Below are 20,933 nucleotides of genomic sequence, written 5' to 3' on the forward strand. Positions count from 1 at the left end.
GCATAAAGTTGTCTGAGTAATTCTTTAAGGCTTTGAAAGAACTGTAGATCTCAGTGCATGCTGATGATTTATACAAGGTAACAATCAGCATCTCTTTAGACCTGAAGTACAGCCTGTTCAGCAGAAGTTATATTAGAAAGTGACTTATTGCCTCATTGTGATGCTTCTGCCTTGGACTTGCAGACTGCAGATTTGAAGGATCATTGGCTTGCATCAGTGGGTTTAGGTGAAGGCTTGCAGATGCAGTGGCTGTTCTTTATAAAAGTGTCAGGGCAGGTACTTGAATTTAACAGGCAGCTACTAGCAACTACTGAAGCCAAGTACAGATGATATGAAATGGGCTTCTTAGATTGATTGAAGATCAGGTGCCACATTCTGAATCATCTGACGTTTAATTGTGCATGCAGGAAAATTAGCCAAGGTCAAAAATTGTTCAGACGTTTTTGATATTTTTGGTATATCTTTACTAGTGGGTGCAGGACACTATAGTTCATTTATGTAAGTGAGTATAGCAAAATAAAGTAAACTGTGACATATTATACCCAAAAATTCTTCATACAGTGGACTACCAGTAAAATTGATAAAAATTTGGAACCAAAAATTATTCAGACACTTTGACCTGACCATGTTTTGCTTAAGTGTTATCTGACATAATTAAGATTAATTTTTTTCTGACACAGTTTAACTCAGAGATCTTGTCATATTTTATTACCTTTTTTTTAAACAATAGTGAATAAACTGTATTAATGAATGAAATGTTCAAGGTGTCTGAATAAATTTTCGTTTGACTGATTCCACCAAATCAGCTTATCTTTGTAAAATGGCAAAACTTTTTAAATATCTGAACGTACACTCTTAACATCACTCAATCAAGCATTATATTATCATTTTATGATAATCAAGCACTATTTAATAGAACTTTAGTAATTAGAACTAAAACTTGGTAACCATGAATGCATATTTGTCATTTTAACTGAACCTGACTGGTGGTGGTGCTTAAGATATTGTTGGTCATTCAGTGTTTCTGTAAAAAATAGCTAATAGTAATTAGTGTTAAAAGATAATACTACTACTACTAATTCTATACAACGCACTAAGGATTGATGAGCTGCTGGGTTCATGAATATTAATCACATTGTCAGCGTTCGCTCGAGCTGATTTGATGAAATCAAAACAGAGACGGTAATAGATGAGCGCCAGCCAATGAGATTGCCGTTTGCGTTTTAGTTCCGCCCACTACCAGAGAACCGGAGTTCTAAATGAACTCCGTTATTTTGACAGGAAAATATAACAAAATTATTGTTTACATGTAGCGAGTTGATTCTGCGTGGTATGTAGGACTCTCGCTCTCTCTCTTTGCGTGTGTGTGAGAGAAACAGTGCTCTCAGCAAAGCAACGACGAGTTGTTCGCCTTCTCACTAGAGTTTGCAGTATGTCAAATACAGGCACGCTGCGCATCCATTGAGCTGAATTGAAATAATACAGATCGCTTGACGGAGAGCGCAACTCTCAAGCGCTCAGTCAGAGTGTTCAGCAAGTGAAAATATATCTATGCTAAACTTATATTTAGTCTCTAACACACACACTGGCGAGTAAAATCTAAGAGTTTATTAGCCAATGGCTAATGATAGACAGGGGCGCCGCTAGCAATTTTGGGCCTTATGAAAGAATATGAGGTTGGGGCCCCTACCGCACCCATTCCGCACCAAACAAACAAGTCAACCTAGCTATCCAAAAGCTTTGTCTGCAATTAAATAGTAATGACCTATTACATTTGCTGTTGTTTTTGACCACTAGGTATCAGTATTTAGTCAGAGACCTCCCATGGCTGTAGCTAGCACTAACAAATGATTTATTATGCAAATGTAAATGTAATAGAAAAATACAGTACAGTAATCAAATATTCATATACATACATTCTTAAACAAAACCAACTGTTTAGGTCAAAAATTCAAAAAGGTCCATATTTTAAAGCTCTTTCTAACTTGTACTCTGACTTAAAAGTAACATAGTTCTTGTAATTGTTAACTATAGCATTTGTTACAATAAGAATATAATTACAGGTAAGACCATTTTTTCTTTCTTTCTTTTTATAGCATTTGTTATGAAAAATAGCAACACAGTTAGAAACTATAGCTACAACATGCCACAGTTGTAATATAAATCTTTATTTAATCTTTTTTGTAGAAAAATCTATTCCCTTAATATCTATTATAAATTCTACAACTAGTCAAAATTTGCCACAATAAATACAATAGAATAAATTCTAATAAATGTGATCATCATGAGTTTAAAAAGCTTGCAGGATGTTTTCCCCTCTTTTCATCAGACATTTTAGTGGCTGTTTTAGATCATGTTCGACTTTCTCCGTAGCGTTTTAATATCCTCAATAGAATCCAAATGGGTCGCACATTTTATCATCAGTGTCGCATAGGAACGGCCCGTGCAAATCTTAACACTTTTGGAGCGCGCTGGTGAACGCGCTTACGGTTATTCGTGCGCCACTCATGCAAAATTAAACAACTGGGCTTCAGTCACAGTCATATTGCGCAGACAATTGATTTGTTCAGTTCGCACAGCTTATAAAAGCTCTGAACGCATGATGTATACAATTAATTAGTAGTCTGATTCTACGTTTCGGTGTGTGGGCGCTCAGAGTACCGGCTACATGTGAGAAGTGCCTGGTGCGCGAGAGGTGCCGGTACTGTGTACCGGCCCACTTCGAGCACTGACTGTTACTACTAATAAAACCGATCTCTGGGGGCACCAAAAGTGTGTGGGCCCTTAGAATCGTCCTAACTTCCCCCCCCCTTAGCGGTGCCCCTGATGATAGACATTATTTAGTTGGCCAGAGTGAAGATTTAGGCGCATATGCGAGTGATTTAGTCACGTTGTAGAGGGTTGTACATATATGGGGTGTATATATATATATATATATATATATATATATATATATATGGGGTGTAACGGTACACAAACATGATGGTTTGGTACATACATCGTTTTGAAGCCACAGTTTGGTACGGGTTTGGGTTTGATTGTTTTTGTTTTTTTATTAAACTGTGTTTTTGTTTTTTAGAACAAATGTGCCTCTGTGTTTAAATAAATTCAGTTATAATTACATTTTTATTAAGGATAAAACTATCTATCTCAGCTAAAGCTGTAAACTATATACAGGGAGCCCTTACTTACACATTACTATAATATTAAAGGTTACAATTAAGCCCAAACTATTTTTAGATATAATAAGCAACACTCAAATAAAAAAATGTAAATTGCACATAAGGCAGGTTTTGCATTAACTTCTAAATCTAATTATAAAGTTAATGTTCTACTCCAATTCATTTTTTGAAATATAATCATTTAGTTACTATCATAACTTGTTTTCATGACAAATTTAAACATACATTATATAATCAAGACATTACTCACAGGTTAAGTAAATATAATGAATAGGCTAATATAGTGAAATTCTCCCCTCTAGAGTTCATTTCTCTAGTGAACTAACATGCTGTCAACACTAAATGCCTAAGGTTAATGTAATGCTACGTGAGATATTCTCAAGCTGTTTTAATGATGTCTTTCTGCAGTTGAAACACTGGCTGAGAGATTGCATGTAAAATTTTGAATGAGTTTTCGGAAAGAATTGATGATCTGGAGGCACGTTTTATTAGCCACAGGTTGGTACTGGCAGACAGCAGGTTAGATTCCATGAAGTGGCACACTTGAAGCTTTATTGGCTTCCAACAGGTTGTGCTGAGAAAGACCTGATTGAAACGGCTTGTTCAAGTATACTATTAGAACATGAGAAGAATGGTTGATCTGTATTTTTCCAAATGTGATCAGGAAGGTGTCTGTAACAAGTGATGCATTGATGATTTGTTTGAGTGCAGATTGCGAGGCTGTGAAAGTGAGAATGAAGAAAGTTGGAGGGATGGCCAGTAGTTGATGGCAGCGGATGGAGTTCAGAGGGCAGGTGGTAGATTAGTTGGAAACTTCAGCCTCAGAGAGTGGGGTGGGAACTGTTTGTGAAAGTATGGTGTGGCTGCTGATGGATAGCAGTGTAAAAAGTGACAGTCTTTAGCAGTGAGAAAAATGGTGCAAGTAGGTGGAAGAAGAGAGGAGAATGACATGAGCAGTCTGCAGGCGTATGAACTGATGATCATGATGTGGCTTCGGCCACCTCTATTAAGATGAGAAAAGACCCTTCTGAAAAATTGAACTGCTTTTCTGGAGTCATGTGATCTCTTTTGGACTTCATACAGATTCTGGCGACTTTCTGTCAGCTCTTTTAAAAGCTCAATTCTTCTGACACTTGCCCGTTTCATTAGTTCGGTTAACTCCACCCAGTCCAGTTTGCATAAATATTTACAGCAATTCTAGATTTTTTAGACTTAATTTTTTAGATTGAGATTTAAGACTAATATTTAAAATAAATACTTACATTTAACATTTATATTTAGTAATAATGTCTTAATTTAATAAAAAAAAAGTTTAATCTTAAATGTAAAAAAGTGATATCGTAAAATCTTTATAATACATTGCATGTGGAAATATTTGTTTGGTTATTTGCAGGACAGTAATTTATAGCCAGAGCTCCATAATATGCCACTGTGCATTTGCACAAAATGTATGTGAAATTACTGCATTTTCTATAGAAATAAGCTAATTGTGCTTAAAATATACAATGTTATAGTGTTTTGGTGAAATGCTTTGTGCTATGGTTTTTGCCTAGTTTCAGATGTGTTAATAATATACAGATTATCAGATTTTTCAGGTGTTGCAAATATACATGCTGTTTTTCACTCTCAGCTTCAATATAGAAGACTTCAATATAAAATCACATTTGCATAATAAAACATACTAATGCTTTTAGGAAAAAATATTGATGAGCAACAGCAAGATCAATCAAATGATTCTCTATATAACCCAGCTCAGTTAAGAGGTGCATGGATTTGTTTTATGTGATGGCCATCTAGTGTTTGAACAGATGCATCACACACACAGATTTTTTTAGTGCTTGCAGTTATTTAAAATCTAGAAAAATGAATAAGCGAGCAGACATGTACATGGAGTAAGAATGAGCATATCAAAGAAGATATGAGGATGTTTAAATGAAAGGGTGGTAATGAAATGACTGCAGGAGAAATATAATAAAGTGTATAGAGTTCAGACAGAGAGGAAATAAGGAAGGTAATTGAAAGACTTTTGTGGCAGTGAACGCAGTTGATGTCAGGGTTACAAAATTATCATAAAACAAGCACACAGATTCTACATTCCCAAAAGTATGCAAGCAATACACATTCCCACAAATTTGTCCATTACTGGATTCAAAATGGCAACAAAACCTATTCTGGTGCGAATTTAACCCATATCTATAATTCAAACTGACATCAAGTAGCATGGTGAGCGTACCTCCAAGGTTATATTCTTCCATGATTACTCACTTAAATGGGCCAATGTTACTATAAAGCCAAACAACATCTTTAATCATTTTACACAGTGCGGTGTTACATAAATAGGTACTGTGAGTTCCACAACTGGACAGAAAAGCCTCAAGTTGTATAATACATCAGCAGGAATATCTTCAACCTTCGCTAAGTGGAGCCTTGACAATAGAAAAAACAACATCCTGTCACATACCCCCAGTGCATTAGGCAGGTCACATATAATCACCAGCGCTCTTTAAAACTAAAGAAAGCAAATGGCTCATTATCTTGATGACCAAGAAGCGTTTGATTTCACTGCCCACAACCGCACAGCATTCATCTCAATAAACAGAATCTCTGCTGCTCTAACGAGCATACTTTTTACATAATTAGAGCTTATACTGGGTACATAATAGATACAAATGCAGTGTTGCTCTATTGTTATAATGTGTTCTATGCATTCTAAACAAGTATATATAGCGAAATGTGGTTTAGAAAGATAGTGACCATACAGAATATTAAAAATGTCTCAGACACTGAAACAGCTAGGGTGCAAAATCACAAAGTGTTCTGCGGAGATTAAAGGATGATATAGTGTGCTAGGAACATTCACTTCTGTGACTGTTTCAAATTGGCAGGGCTTGCCACGCTCCCGAACTAATACGGCTTGCAACTGGAGCTCATTAAAGAGACAGTTCTCACTCCATCATCCCTTGTGAATAATGATAAGGGTGCAGGTTTCACCACAAAAGAAGCACCCTGTAGGGACCTATTGATTGTTTAGTAAATCTTTATCATTCGGACCTGATAATGGAGCAGTTTTGGTAGCTCTGGGTGTAAGCAATGTTTGTTAAAGTCTGTTTTGTGAAAATCAGTTTGTTGGTGTATGTATTTGTTTTGGTTATAATTATTAGTGCAACTTATTATTTAGAGCAATCTCACAGCGCTTGGAGTCACACAATGACAGTCTAAATGAATGTCTAAGGATTGTGGGAATGGCCATTACGCTGATGATGAGTGAAAGAGAGAGACAGAATCCTGAAGCGTCACATTCTCTGTCCTCTTTCAGGAGAGGCTTTTTTACAGCACAACCGAAGAAAAGATATAGATGTTTTTGTTGGGTATTTTCTCCTAATTTTTTTTTTTTTTTTATATCAACAGGCATTTTCTTCATTTTAGAAGTACATCTTTGCCATTTTTTATTAATTCCCTAAGGATTTATTCAACCATCAAGCATTATTTTATACTGAATCACTGCTGATAATGGGATCTGCCCTGAAACTGGCAGATGAATCAATGCTTGTGGGCGTTATGTCTGAAGATATTCAACACCGTTGCACGTTTAAATATATTTGCATGCGTGCACATAAACTGATTAAAATACACAAACATACTGTAGAACATATTTTCCATACCACTGTTTTGCAGCGAGAAGGTAGTGACATGTAAACAGCAGTATGTGATTGCTTTTGTGTATAGGTCAAGAAATAATTAGATGCTGCTGAGAATTGCTTGTTTGTGTGTGCATGTGCATGTGTATAATGGTCCTGATTGAGCTGTGCAGATGTTGTGTGATGCATGCTGAAGTTAAAATAAATGCTGCTGGTTAAGTAGTTGACTTTTACCCTATAGGCTTCGCTCACTTATCACCAGTCTGATAGAGTTCAGGGGTTTGGCATGTAAATTTATAAATAGCCTTGTTAGGGCTTGTCTGGTCACATCCATAAATGTCATCAACAGTTTTTTTTTTTTTTTTTTCCCCTCAGTGTTTTCAGTATCTACAGGCAGAATTAATTTGATTCTAAATCTCAGCTGCACTATGATTATTCCGTTAAGGATTGGCAAAAAAGAGCAATTTTGACATTTGAATTTAAGCTCGATATATATATTTTTTGTTGTTATTATTGAACCTGCTATGCAGTACCTTTTTATTTTTTAAATGAATATGCTTGTGTGTGTTTAAGATGGCAATTAGTAAGGACATTTAGTAAATATAATAATAAAATGAAATATAATAATAATAACTTTTGAATCACTATAATGAATATAGCTTATAGTAAATAATGAATAATGAATTTATGAATTCACTACGTTCGTGTTGTTTACATTATATGCACTTAGGCGCCTATTGCCAACAAAACAGACATTTGAAGCAGTTTTACTCACCAACTGCAGTTCCGACTCGTGACCGGGATCATTATCGCTGTGACCGCTCCATCTTTCAGTTTCAAACGATCCAAATCCAGCGTAGAACTGGGCCTTGTTTATAAAACCATAAGTGCTGGTCCTGAGGGCTCGAGCAGCCACGGAAAAACACAAGATATTCTCCATTCATTTTAACCAATAAAAAAGTGATTGCAACTATCAGACACGACTTCATCCTTATTTTGATAGTTAATTTAAGGCTGTTTCTATGGTTATTTTAATAACAAATATCGAGAGCACATCAATGTAATACGTGAGCACAAATCTCTCAGCTCCACTTAACGCTGGGTTCTTTGGGAAGCAATGTTACCTTTCCCTCACAACCAAAAACACACTTCTTTGGTGACATTGTTGATTTTGTTGTCTAAAAACAAAGTGACAAATCTTTCTCGAGCAAGTCCTGTGCAGGGCTGTCGACGACTTCCGTAAAGCCGAATGAAGCGCGTTGATGGGCCTGCTCTTGCTCTCTCGCTCTGGTCCATGTGTGTGCGCTCTTCCGAGAGAAGTGCCCGTACAAGGAATTTCCACCCTTTATCACGTAATAAAGGGCCATACTCAAAAAAAACTGTCAGAAGTTTGTGAGAAATCTAAAGAGTATTTTTGGAACAGAAATACGTCCAATTCATTTTTTGAAACTTTGGCCATGTTTAGCATGAGAATCCAACTCTTTAACAGTGTAAATAAGTCAGAATTCATGAAATATCATTAGACCCCCCCTTTAATTATAGCTTGATTATTTATACAATTAACATGATAGAACCTAACAGGATGGAAATAAAGACATTGATCAGGAAGGTGAATTTTGAAATTCTTATTTTTGTATTTATATTTAGAAGCTTTTAGTGTATGGAAGATTCAGGCAAAAATAATAACAAAGTAGTGAAAATAATCAGTTTTATTTAATAAACGAACATTTATAAAATCACCCCATTGTGTACTTAATTGTAACATTTTGATAATTCATAATCTAATTAAAGATTTCAATCTTTAATACTTTCTCTAATATATTAAGACATAAGTTGGGACATAAAAATGTACTGCATAGTAGAACGACCCTACATATAACATATGGTTATGGCTGTCATGTAATATATGATAAGCATGTGTACAGTGTCTTCATGCTCTCTCAGTTTAAATCCCACTCACTAATCTCTGTGTCTCTGGGAGCTTCTCGTTCGTGTTGTCAGATCTGATTGGAGGACAATCCTCTTTCCACATACCTGCACATTAAACCCAGTCTTCCACTGACACTGGTAAACGGAGGTTGCTATGGATACACACCTTTCCTTGAAGAGTTGCATAATCTTCTCACCATCTCAGGATACCTTGAGTGACAGGAGAACCCCGCATTCAAGGAGGAAGCAGGAAGAGGAGGAGCTTCCCACTCGGTGCAGTACTTAGTATTCTATCCAGGTCTCTGTGACATCTCTCACATCTGCATGGCCAGGTGATGCCTGTGGAGAGTGGGGATTGATTGCTGAGATTCATTATTACAATCTGCTCCTCAGGGATGCCGACCTACTGACTGCAGTGCACAATGGCCAACTCTTCTACTGCATTCTCTCCATTTCTACTGCACCATTTATTTGTTTAAACACTTCTCCCTCAGGGAGATTTTTTTCCCTGACACGTTTTCTGAGACAAGGGAAGACCGTATAATAAGCACTGTATTATTAAACCCATCCAATGGAAGGGAGCAGTTCAATCCAGTGTTGCGCTCTCTCTCTCTCTCTCTCTCTCTCTCTCTCTCTCTCTACTCCATTATCCTTTCGATGGTCAATGCGTCATATGTTTGGAGAGGATGGAGTGTGCAGGGATGGAGGAGCAGGAGGGGGCTACAGAGGAAGAGAAAAGAGAGGGAATAGAGGAGAACAGGTCAAAGGAGTACAAATAGAAGACACTGGGAAGGAATCATGGAATCTTTCCTCTCAGTTTTTCATTTGTGACCCGAAAGACCTAAAACAAGAGAAAGATGTGGTGTTAAAATGAAAAGATCAAAATTTGTCATTTTTTCCATCTGCTTTCCATTATTCCTCATCAATTCCAGTGCTTCGCCTCCGCAGCAACTCTCAACCTCATTCTACAGCATGATCCCCTGAATCTTTTGTTTTTCCTTCTCTTTGTCAGCACGTACTATCATTCATGTTGCTTCCTTCCATCCATCTCTTTTCTTTCCTCCCCTCTCTCTCTCTCTTTCTCTCTGCTCTCTCTCCCTCTACGGGTTCTTCAAGACAGTGCCTCTCTGCTGCTCTACATCACAGCTACTGTTTCCCACTCTCCTCTCCTCCACTCTGCTTCGCTCCTCTTCTCTTTGCTTCTCTCCACTCATTCAGACCGCATGCTCCCTGTCATCTCTGGCACTGTTGGGTCTGCGTGGCCAGTGGAAGTGGACCCGGACACCCTGTATGGTCTGAAGGTGTTTTCCCGTTCCTGTGGATCTGTGGGGAGGGGAGGGAGGGCAGGGAGGGGGTGCAGGTGAAGGGCACCGTGTCGGGGGGAAACAGGTTGTGCGGCTTTGCGGCAGGGGCTAAGGAGGGTCATGCTTCATGAGTTAAGAGGATTTCGGACAGAGACCACTCGTGCATCGCAGCCCCAATGTGGGGCCCTTTTCCGGATGGCGGGAACGTCCGGCCGGGAGCGATGAACCAGCTGGATGCTCCTCGGCCACTCAACTGGACCATACGGAAACTGTGCCATGCAGCCTTCCTTCCTTCCGTGCGCCTGCTTAAGGTACCCTGTGGGATTGGTTAGATGGGAGGAGGAAAGAGGGTTTTTTTAAGAGAAAAATGCATAAGAAATATTAATTTTGTCTTGTACTAATTGAATTAGTTGTTGAAAAGAGGGAAATAGTGAACAAAAGCTATTTTTAAAGCAGATTTTGAGTTTATCTGATACATTGTCCCTCATGAAATGAGTACTGTGACCTATGGGATTGATTCTCTCTAAAGCATTTTCATCCGCTCAGAAATTCACTGCTTCATAGAGCTTTTTCTTGCAGTGCGCTGAACCAGCTAACTTCTCCGTCTTATTTGATAATGACAGGTACTCTGCTCATGTGGAAGTATATTGTCAGTTTGAACTGTTGAGGTCTAGCAGCTAAATTAAAAATTATATCACATGGTGTGCAATAAGTGCTGTCAGCCTCTCAGGAGTAATGCTTTATTGCTTGCCCACAGATCACTTACAACTTGCACATGTCTTACATTATCAACATAGCATTTCACATGAATCAAAAACTTATCAATTGAATGCATGATAATGATTATTACCTTTGTTGTGATATTTTGCACAGAGGTGTTAGCTAATAGGTATTAATAAAGCTTTACTGCACACTTGGGACCATGATAGTTGCTTTATGAGAGGGAAAGCTCCAGAGAGATTTCTGCTGGTAGTATAGTAATGTACGCAGTATGTAATGTAATTTCTTTTTATATTATTGTCAGTGATGTTATATTACCTGTTTTCTGCTCATATTATAGTAATAGTACATAGATCGGTCACTGACAGTTCTTACATGCGTTTAGCGCTATCAGGAGTGACATACTCTATAGGTCATGACTCACAGTGTTATGAGTGGATCATTATGTTCTTGTTTTAGTTTTTCAGCTCTGGAGGTGTAGTATTAGAGAGATCTGTGCTCTTCACCATGGCTGTGAAACACTGAGGACTGGATCCTATTCAGGGTTCCAGACAAAAGAAATAACCAGGGTGTCATCGACTTCTAAAATGAAACATTTTGGAGCCAAATGACTTGACAAATTACTGATACGAATTTCTTACTTAAACTAGTCTTTTGTGTGATTACCACTGTGATGATTTACTGTATGTTGTGTAAACTACTAGGGTGTTTTCTATGTACTTCATATGAATTTGTTCCAATCTGAATCTGATGTTGTCACTCTCATGGTCTTGATTGTTTTTGTGTAATAATTAAAAGTAAACAGTCAAGGTGGTTTACTGTAGGTTCCAGTATGTCACTCAAAGTTCTAGTCCTTACAATTGGACCTCATATGTGAAATAATAACATTTCTTGTAAAATATTTGAATGTTTTTTTTCAGAAAGCCATTATTAATTGATTACTGTTGATTAATATCAAAACTTGTGAATATTTATATTTATCACACATCATATGAACAACCAATCAGTAAACACATTCTCACGAACCTAAAGTACTATCCAGCATATTTTGCAATGCTGAAGTAATCTATTTTGTATGAATGTAACAGATATATAACTAGAAGAATAACAAAGTGCAGTAAATGGTAAAATTGCCCCCGACTAAAGATTTTTCTAGTTGACTATTAGTCGTTCATTTAAGCGTTTAGTCGACTAATTGCACATTTAATTTAATTATTTAAATATATACTGAGGAGAATACTAAACCAATGAGCGTTTAATATATAGGTGCAATATAGCCTATTTCACGCTCAAGCGCACATAAAGCTTGCCGCAAAGCACCTGCAAATGATTATGAATGTGTTGGGAAAAAAATGGCAAGGAGACATTTTAATTTTTTTAAAAAAAACTAGTGTTTTCTGAGTCAGTGTCAGCTGCAAAGATGAAGTTGACAATGCTGCCTTGCCATCTCCGCAGTATAGTGGACGTGCCTATAGGGTGAAATGCACCTTTCATACAGATTACGTAAGCAGAGAGTATTTCTTTTCGATTTTAAATGGTTTGTTTAAACATAGACATTTCAAGCTTTCTATAGATATATTTCTCATGTCTGTGAGGCAATTATACACTGAGTTTCAGTTTTTATGACGCGCTCTAGTTCATGGAGACTGAGATGGCAGAAAGTGCATTCTGTTTGTTTTCTTTAAGCTATTTTACAAAGGCACAATGTTTTACACAAATAAAAGTAGATTCTTTCCAGTTGTGAATGATCTGTATGACCGAAAATGCAAGTGATCGCGCCATCACCTCCATGTCATGCAGTAAGCACGCTAATACTTTAGCTTCGACACTCCGCACAAACACATGGATGTGCGCCTGACAATAGCACGCATTTATCTAGGTTAATGTTAGGGCGAGCAGCCATGTAAAGTTGCTACTACTAACATGTTTCAAATGATAAGCCATATTTCAGGTGGATGGATGATAGGCGAACATTCGGATTTCCTGCCTGACATACTGTACCACAAGGACCCGCCGTTAACAATCTGTCCGTCACAGTCAGTGTGACTTCCCCACAAGTTTTTTTTTTTTTTCCTGCGACTAACCGACTAATAAAAATTTTGGTTGACTAAGCCTCTTCTAGTCGACTAACGATGAGTCGACTATTAGGGGCAGCCCTATTATGATTACGATAATAAATTAAAATATGATAACAAAGACCCGTTTGTAATGTCACCAGAAGCCTCGCACATTTCAGTTAAAAATGGTCGCACTCGCTCGTTAAAAAAATAAGATGGACATACAGTAGGCCAACTTCACAGGTTTTTGTGTAAACAAAAAGACTTACGGTTTAGTGAAAGAGTCACAGCTCTAAATGATTCACTGAATAAGTGAGTCTGATTCAAACCGCTAACTTGTTCAATGCTGTCTCATGAATCTTTTTAAATGATTCATTAAAAAGAACCCATTCAAAAGAAGCAAAGTAGGCGGCGTCTGAATGTTCGCAAACAGAATACCGTTGCTAAACTGTATGAAATTTGTTTCTACTCCTGAGCGACGAACAAAGAAAAAATATGCCATGAGTAAACCTGTCATTTGTTCACAAATCAGAGATAACAGCTTGTCCTGTGCTATGTGATGCAACCGCATATTGACGAGCATGAAGCTTTCCATATGAGGTCCAATTATTCCATATTAACTAGAAGTTAAAACATTGTCACACTTTTTTATTTTTTTGTTGCCAATATTTTAGTCACGTAGGTAAAGTAGCTGTATTTGTAGTCAATATTGACTCTGCTTGTGAATTTGAATCATAAAAGTATGAGATGTGCTTTTGTTTTGCATAATACATTCTATTGCTGAGTTACATAACAACGATGGGTGGAAATTTAGATTGATCATGGTTTACCAATGGAGCATATTTGACCTACAGTACTGTATGTGTTGACTTAAGGGTAAATGTTTTTCATTACACAGCCTGGGTTAGAGGGCAGGTGTGGTTTAAACTGCAGGTGCTCTGTGTAGGTGACTGACCAGAGCAGTTGAAGATTATTGGAGTTGGACAGACAGATGCCCTACATATGAGATTATCTCAGTGATGTGTAAACAGCTGTATGTTTGTCCAGCTCTGCTGAGGTGTAGTTTGTCAATAGAACACTGAGGAGGTGGATGTGCTTTTCACTATTTGTGCATGTTTGTGAGAAAATGTATCTGTGTGTGTATGAGATTCAATAGCTGGCAGGCCACTGCTATCCAGCATACGGTCAACCTTGCAGATGTAATGAAAATACCTCATAGCAAATGAAGGTTTGTGACTGATGTGGCTCTATCTGTCATCGCACTGGAGCTAATCTAATTTGCTGATACCTTCGTTGGTTATCAGGGAACACTGGTAATGAATCAGATGCTTTGGCACGTTGCTCCAATTTCACATGGTTTGTATTCATGAGTTTCTATAGATGCAGATAGAAGTACAATCTCCCCTCATAGAACTGAATTCTATGATTTTTTGACTCACCCTCATGCTGATCCAAATCTGTTTACTGTTATTTTTCCATATTACACAATAAGAGGATTTAATTCATCCTTTTCTTTTGTACACATTGACAGTTTATAGTAGTCTACCACCTCTACCAAACTCCAAATATATTATGAAATTATTCTAAAAGTAGAGTATACAACTATATTGCAAGTTACTATAGCTTTGTGTGAGGAAATGATGACATTTATGATGACATCTTTAGAAAGTATTTCCCCCACTGGTTTTCTGATTCTCCATCCTGCATTTCTGATTGATTTTTTTCATATAGCTTCAGAAGACTAAGGAATACAGCACATAATGCAATGTATAATGTTTATATGATCCTTTTTTTTGACAGCTAAGGTCACTATAAACTGCCACATGGCAATGATCTGCATATAGGTTTTTCAGTATATCTATTTCATTCTGTAGAAAAATAAATAGTATACAAGCTTGGAATTCTCATTTTTGGGATGTGCTTAGGAATATATCTATTGGTAATGGAGAGGAAAAAAAGTATGTATATTCCTGGGCAAAAATAAATTGGCCAAGCCCAAAATGGCTAAACACTAAGCTTTTAATTGTCTTAACCACAAATTATTGGTCAGGAAATTATTATTTGGTCAGGAAATTGGCTAAATTTAATCAAATGCACTACTTAAAAAGCCATTGTTCCTAAATGTTTGGCAGAATATGGGAAGTTTGATTCAGCGTGGTTCAGCAGAATTGTGTGGAGTGATGAATCACAATGAAACATGAGTTATATAGTGATGCTCCAGAGTGGTGCCTTTGAAAATCTGGTAAAAAAAAAAAAAATAAATAATGATAAAATAAATAAATAAATGCATCTCTGCCACAGTAAAGAGTGGAAGAAGAGTGTGTGGGGAGCCTTTTTTGCTGCTGGTATTAGTGAGCTACTTCACTGTGAAAAATCATTTAATGCTTTGGAGTACAAGAGAATATTGCAGAATGGCTTGCTTCCCACAATTAAAAAGTTATCTAAAGAGGAATGATCAGCTGTTATTTTTCAATAAGACAATGCTCCAGCCCAAATTACAAAGACAACCAAGAAGTGGCTTGAGAACAAGTTCATCAGGGTCATGTTTTGGTCTGGTCAGAGTCCAGATTCGAATCCTATAGTGAATATTTGGTCTCACATTAAACTCGAATGAACTGGGAGACATTTTTCAACTACTCATGAACTGTTTGAAGCCATTAACATTGAGTGGAAAAATACTGACACTTCCTGTAAAAAAACACAGTGGTTCACCAACTTTTTAGAGTGGTGTACCCCCTGAGGCATTTAACATCCTTCTGCGTACCCCCTCTTTTCCACTTAGACTGCAGTCACACCTTTTCCATTAAGGGACAATATTTGCCCCCTTAAAGTGATTTAAAGGTGCATTTTTTATCTTTATCCACCTTTTTCCTAATGAGCCTACTGCATTTTAGACTATGGGTGGCATTTCTGGTTTGGGATTGGCCCATTTTTTGCCCAGGAGTGTATGCTTGGAGGTCAGCTTATCTGCGGCTTATTTGCTGCTTTTGCAAGTCACAGCAATGATCATTCCAGTTGGAACTGGACATCAACCAGAAACTAAAGTTGTTTACTGATGTGTCTGTAGAGATGCAAATTAATGTAGCGATGTAGCACTTCTTCCCCAAATAAGCATTTCTGTGTCTGCAGGTGGCTGTGTTCTCAGCAGCTGAAAGAGACAGTAATCAACGAGCTGTATAGCAAGGAAAGAAATTATACCATATTTTTTGTGTGTGCATGTTTAACTTTAAAGGGGTCCTATTATGCCCCTTTTTACAAGATATAAAATAAATCTCTGATGTCCCCAGAGTGTGTATTTGAAGTTTTAGCTCAAAATACCCCACAGATATTTATTAGATAAGATATAATTTTTTATAGCATGTTAAAACTGCCACTTTTTGGAGGTGAGAAAAATGCGCCGTTTCAGTGTGTGCCCTTTAAATGCAAATGAGCTGCTGCGCTCGGCCTAAGAGGGCAGAGCTTCAATAGCTCATTCTCCGGTGTCAGGAGTCAGTCAGGACGCACTATAATGTCAGAAACTGCGAATATATGCTGCATGGAGATAGAACAGGTATAGTTTAGTTTAATTACGGTTATAACTTATATTGTCTTCTTGTTTTTATCCACTATATTAGGACAAGCCTGTTTACTGATGAGTTTTATAACGTTTATTGTGCTTCACGCAAAATATGAAGCGTCTGTTTTCACTCTAGAAAATCACGGTAAGAGCTTAATAAAACACAGTGCAAGTGTGTATTAAAATATCCATAAACTCTCTCTCTCTCTTGCATTATCATCAATATACACAGCGAATTACACTAACAGTAACCGTAAACAAATATATAAAGACCTTATGCCTTTTCGGGTGGTGCTTAATAAACTGGTAAACTTTATATCCATAAAATCAAGTCCGATGAACTTCACCTTCATTACTGCCATATTCAGTATCACCCTGGAGACTGTATGTTTTGTATTGTCCCTTTGTATTGACATTCATTTACAAAGCAGTCCGGTGTGAAATGATTTGAAAACAAAATTAATCCACCTCGTCTTCAGCTGCTCAGATTTAGGGAGTAAATGGAGAGAGCTATGTGGATTAATCCATCCGGCTACAGAACACCTAAAACGCTTGGGAGACATTCTCGTCAGTGCAGCAATGGCGGACTTTGTACAACTCGCTGTGAACTCACTCAGGGCAGTTCTATGTTAAAACGGCAGTGTCTGTCAACATTCGTGGGCAGGGCCTGTGGCTTTTGTGACGTCACACTGCCACACTGCCAGTTATCTGGAAACGGCTTGTTACGGCTGATAGCCTTGTGGGCAGTTCGCTGACATCGGGTTGCCCCGATGCGCAACAGCGTCTAACATGTCTAACTTCTAAGTAGACATGTTAGGGTTCTTTAGAGATGTAATGTTCCAGCAAGTCTGCTTAATCAATTACCAAAGAAGCATGTCAAAATTATTCAGGAAAAAAAGATTTTCTTATCAAGGTGATAAAATGTTGTGTAGCAAAAATGAGTACACCCTCCTAAAAGTTACTAAATAAAATGAAATAAAAATTTTCTGATGTAAGTTTAAGGCAATATTTCATCAACAGGTAAGTATGTTGAACCAAAACATTTAAAGAGAAGTAATTTCTTGACAATTAAAAGTGTTTTATAACCCACTGAATCATTCTCAGACTTGCTGACAACAGCTGAACCACTTGGGAGAGAACTGTCAGGAGACTTATTTCTTAGCACAAAAGAGGACATTGGTGCAAGAGGATTACCAAATCATTGTTTTAAGTGTGAAAATATAGCAAAAGTAACACAGAAATTGAAAAACAATGGACTTGTGACAAGGCCCCTGAAATAATCAGGCCTTCATTTTAAGCTTTCATTTAGTGATAAGGGATTTTTTTGCTAGACAAAGAGCAGGAGAAATACCAAGCGAGTGTCTCAGAGCCAGCAAAAGCTATGAAAAGAGTGACTGTTTATCTCACAGAGTAAGATGCAGCCTGCAGAAATGACATGCATGGTTGTTGTTCTCACTGGAACTACCTACTGTAGCCAAAGCATAATAAAGTCAGTTAGCCATTTCCAAAGCCTATATTTACAAAATATAGATTCTGGGAATCAATACTCTGGTCTCGTGAGACCAAATCAATCATTTTGGATCTAACAGCATCCAAAATGTTATGGTGTTGCTAGAGGAGGAGTACAGTGAGAAGTGCCTGGTTCCCACAGTAAAGTTCAGTGGTAGTAAAGCTCTTATATAGGGATGTATGAGTGCTGAAGGTGTGAGGGAGTTGTGCTTTATCAATGCTGTCATGAATTCCCACACCACTGTGTAATTTAATACACAAACTTGAAACAGAAGATGTTACCCTTTCCTCATTCCCTACATTGTTGGGCATTTTTTCAACATGACAATGAGGATATCCATTCTCCCAAGGTGAAAAACCTTCTGAGGACATGTATTGCACTCAATCTTAACACTCTTGAGCACCTGTGGGAGATTCTGTAGAGACGAGTTGAGCAACACTCCCCATTAAAGATCAGGGCATTTAAGGAGCTCATTATCCAGGAGTTAAACAGGACAGATGTGACAATTTGTCATGAACTTGTACACTCCGTGCCAAGAAGGGTCAGAGCTGTATATTCAAAATTATGGAGGGCATACTAAGTGCTAGAATATTATACATTTGTTGAATTAAATCTAGCGTGTACTCATTTCTGCAATCCTTAATTTAAACAAAATTGGCTACTTATTTTATGGCTATTAATGACATATATTTCTCAGTTTTTATTATGTATATGTTTAATACATTTTAGTTTTGCCATCTTTCAAAGAATTGTATTAGTGATCATAAAGAAAATACATCTTTTGTATTTGTTCAGAGGGGGTATACTCATTTATGCTGTGCACTGTACATTGATTATCAGTATTAAGAAACATATTTAATCAGCTCTATAATAAGCCCAGTCTAAAGACAAATACAGTGTCCTGGCTCTGCTCATGGCACTTCAGAAGAGTGAAACCACATATCTCAACAGCAAATATCTTCAGGGCTGGTGGCAGGTGTTGGGACTATATACTATATATTGAATATTATCTCAGTGACACACTCTGACAATCTCAGCTCTCTCTCATTCTCTCTATGGCTCACTCGCATGTCTCTTGTTTCTCCTTTCTTTCTGCACTAAAGCATATTTACTTTAATACACTCACCGTGTGGAAAATGGATTGATACAGTGATGAAAAAGACCGATTTTAAATTCTGCCGTACACTGAAATTCAGAACTTAGTCTTTAGAGAATTAGCGACCACACAAATAGCTACCAAAATAAAATACTCAAAAGGATTAAGCTACACAAACCAATTTTCAAACACATCAGCAACTTGGGTTTAGAAATGTATTACTCAATTAAATTCATATATTCCCATACAGTACATGGTAATAAATGCATTAGCTCCCTAACAAGCCAAATCCAAGTAAAACTTTGTCAAGTTTACTTTTTTTTTTTTTCAATTTTGCTCAAGGATAAGTCATTTGCACATTTATTTTGTCTTTTTTGTTAATGTGTAGTTAATGTGAATTTTATTTTCATGATATCTCTTTAGTTTTGATTGTATGGTAAAATTTCAATTTATAAATTAAAAACACACATTGCACTTTCTCCTTTCTTCACCTTTTTCTTCTTACAATTTGTCAGGCAGTGAGGAATTAAATTGTTTTGGGGATTGTGTGTGTGTGTGTGTGTGTGTGTGTGTGTGTGTGTGTGTGTGTGTGTGTGCGCGTGTGTGTGACACAATAATATAAACTGCTGATTGCAGCAAACTCTTTTAAATGGAAAAGTGGACATCTTGTTCTTTGTGATTGTAATGGCAGGAAGACTGATGCCTTGTAATAACAAAATATTGAAAACTGTATAATGATTATGTGTCTGGGCTTGCAAAGTTTGCTGCTGTAATCTTGGGTAAGTCTGACCCAGATATTATGAGGTATTGTGCTTCCATTCTGGCCTCTGCTGTTATTGTACTAAGGGCTTCTTTGGTGGTGTACTGTCTCATGAGGTGTAAATAATAAATTTATACATTTATTATAAATAATTCACAGGGTCCTTAATGAGCTTAGGTAGGACTGCTGCTCTGATTTTTAGTTACATTATGATATTCAGTTGAACATGAATTGTGTGAAAAGGTGGGCAACTCGTCCTTGACAGGATTGCATCTATCATTATTCACGTAATCAAGATAAAAGACAGTCTGGTAAATCTTCCTATAAAGATACTTGAGAAGTAAATTTCTGAAGCACCGGTCTTTGATCACAGAGACCTTGGACAACAAAAGCCTGACCTTCCTTTGATAAATGATGCATGGTTTTTACATGCAAGTCTATGCGAAAACATCTTCATGTCTAAATAAATAAAATTTGCATTGCTTTTATGAGTCAAATCTGTTGAATTTGCAAATCTGAGCAGAAAAATCGTACCAATCATTGTATTGACAAAAAAAAAAAAAAAATGCAATTTAAAGATAATTTAATTTTTAGGTTAACTATCCCTTTAAAGTATTTTAAAGGAGAAAATTTGAAAGTCGGAATTAATTAATATTTTATGATTGCTCATTACATTATCTTCAGGTTTAATCACAAAGACAACATATTTTAGAGTTTTTAAAAAAAAATCGGTTTAATTCTGGGCTTTCAAACTCTATAGAATTCTTTTCATAGTTTCTCAAAGGTATTTTTAAGCTAATTTTGATTTAAAATAAATGAGCACCATGTGCTTTTATTTACATAGTCTTGAATGGAGGACAAAAACATTACATCACCGAAGCGCTCCTTCTGGTTTGCTGCCATTTTCCTGGAAAACATTCACGGTTTCACTGATGAGGTGAAACGGGACAGTCTTCCCTCCTCCTTTCTAAATGGAGGATTTGGAATTAGCCTCCCTGAATGGGAAAACTCATGAATGAGCTCTGAACGGGACCAGCCCTTTGAAGTTGGCCAGAAGTAATAAGCTTCCCTCGTCTTTAAAATGTGTGGTAAAATGTGCGCATAGCCGTGTCAAAGACTTATGCAATGAGATTGTCAGGACTGGAAATCACTTTTAATCTTTTTTTTCCCTCTGCTCTTGT

At 37.1% G+C, this 20,933-nt stretch overlaps 1 protein-coding gene across 12 annotated transcripts in view; it reads left to right on the plus strand.

The window, feature by feature from the left end:
* Positions 1-20,933, plus strand: part of trpm3 (transient receptor potential cation channel, subfamily M, member 3) — a 138,714-nt gene that overhangs the window by 18,495 nt on the left and 99,286 nt on the right. For 4 of the 12 annotated variants that reach the window (XM_051893577.1, XM_051893585.1, XM_051893580.1 and 1 more), the window contains exon 1: positions 9,436-10,364. The exons of 6 other annotated variants lie outside the window; for them this stretch is intronic. In XM_051893577.1, the coding sequence (XP_051749537.1) occupies positions 10,230-10,364 (135 nt within the window). In that variant the 5' untranslated portion in view covers positions 9,436-10,229. Of the gene's footprint in view, positions 1-9,434; positions 10,365-20,933 lie in introns of those variants that run through there. 2 more of the 12 variants (XM_051893579.1, XM_051893586.1) reach the window with 2 other exon arrangements.

The sequence above is a fragment of the Ctenopharyngodon idella genome, chromosome 5 (assembly GCF_019924925.1).
Source record: "Ctenopharyngodon idella isolate HZGC_01 chromosome 5, HZGC01, whole genome shotgun sequence".
NCBI lineage: Eukaryota > Metazoa > Chordata > Actinopteri > Cypriniformes > Xenocyprididae > Ctenopharyngodon > Ctenopharyngodon idella.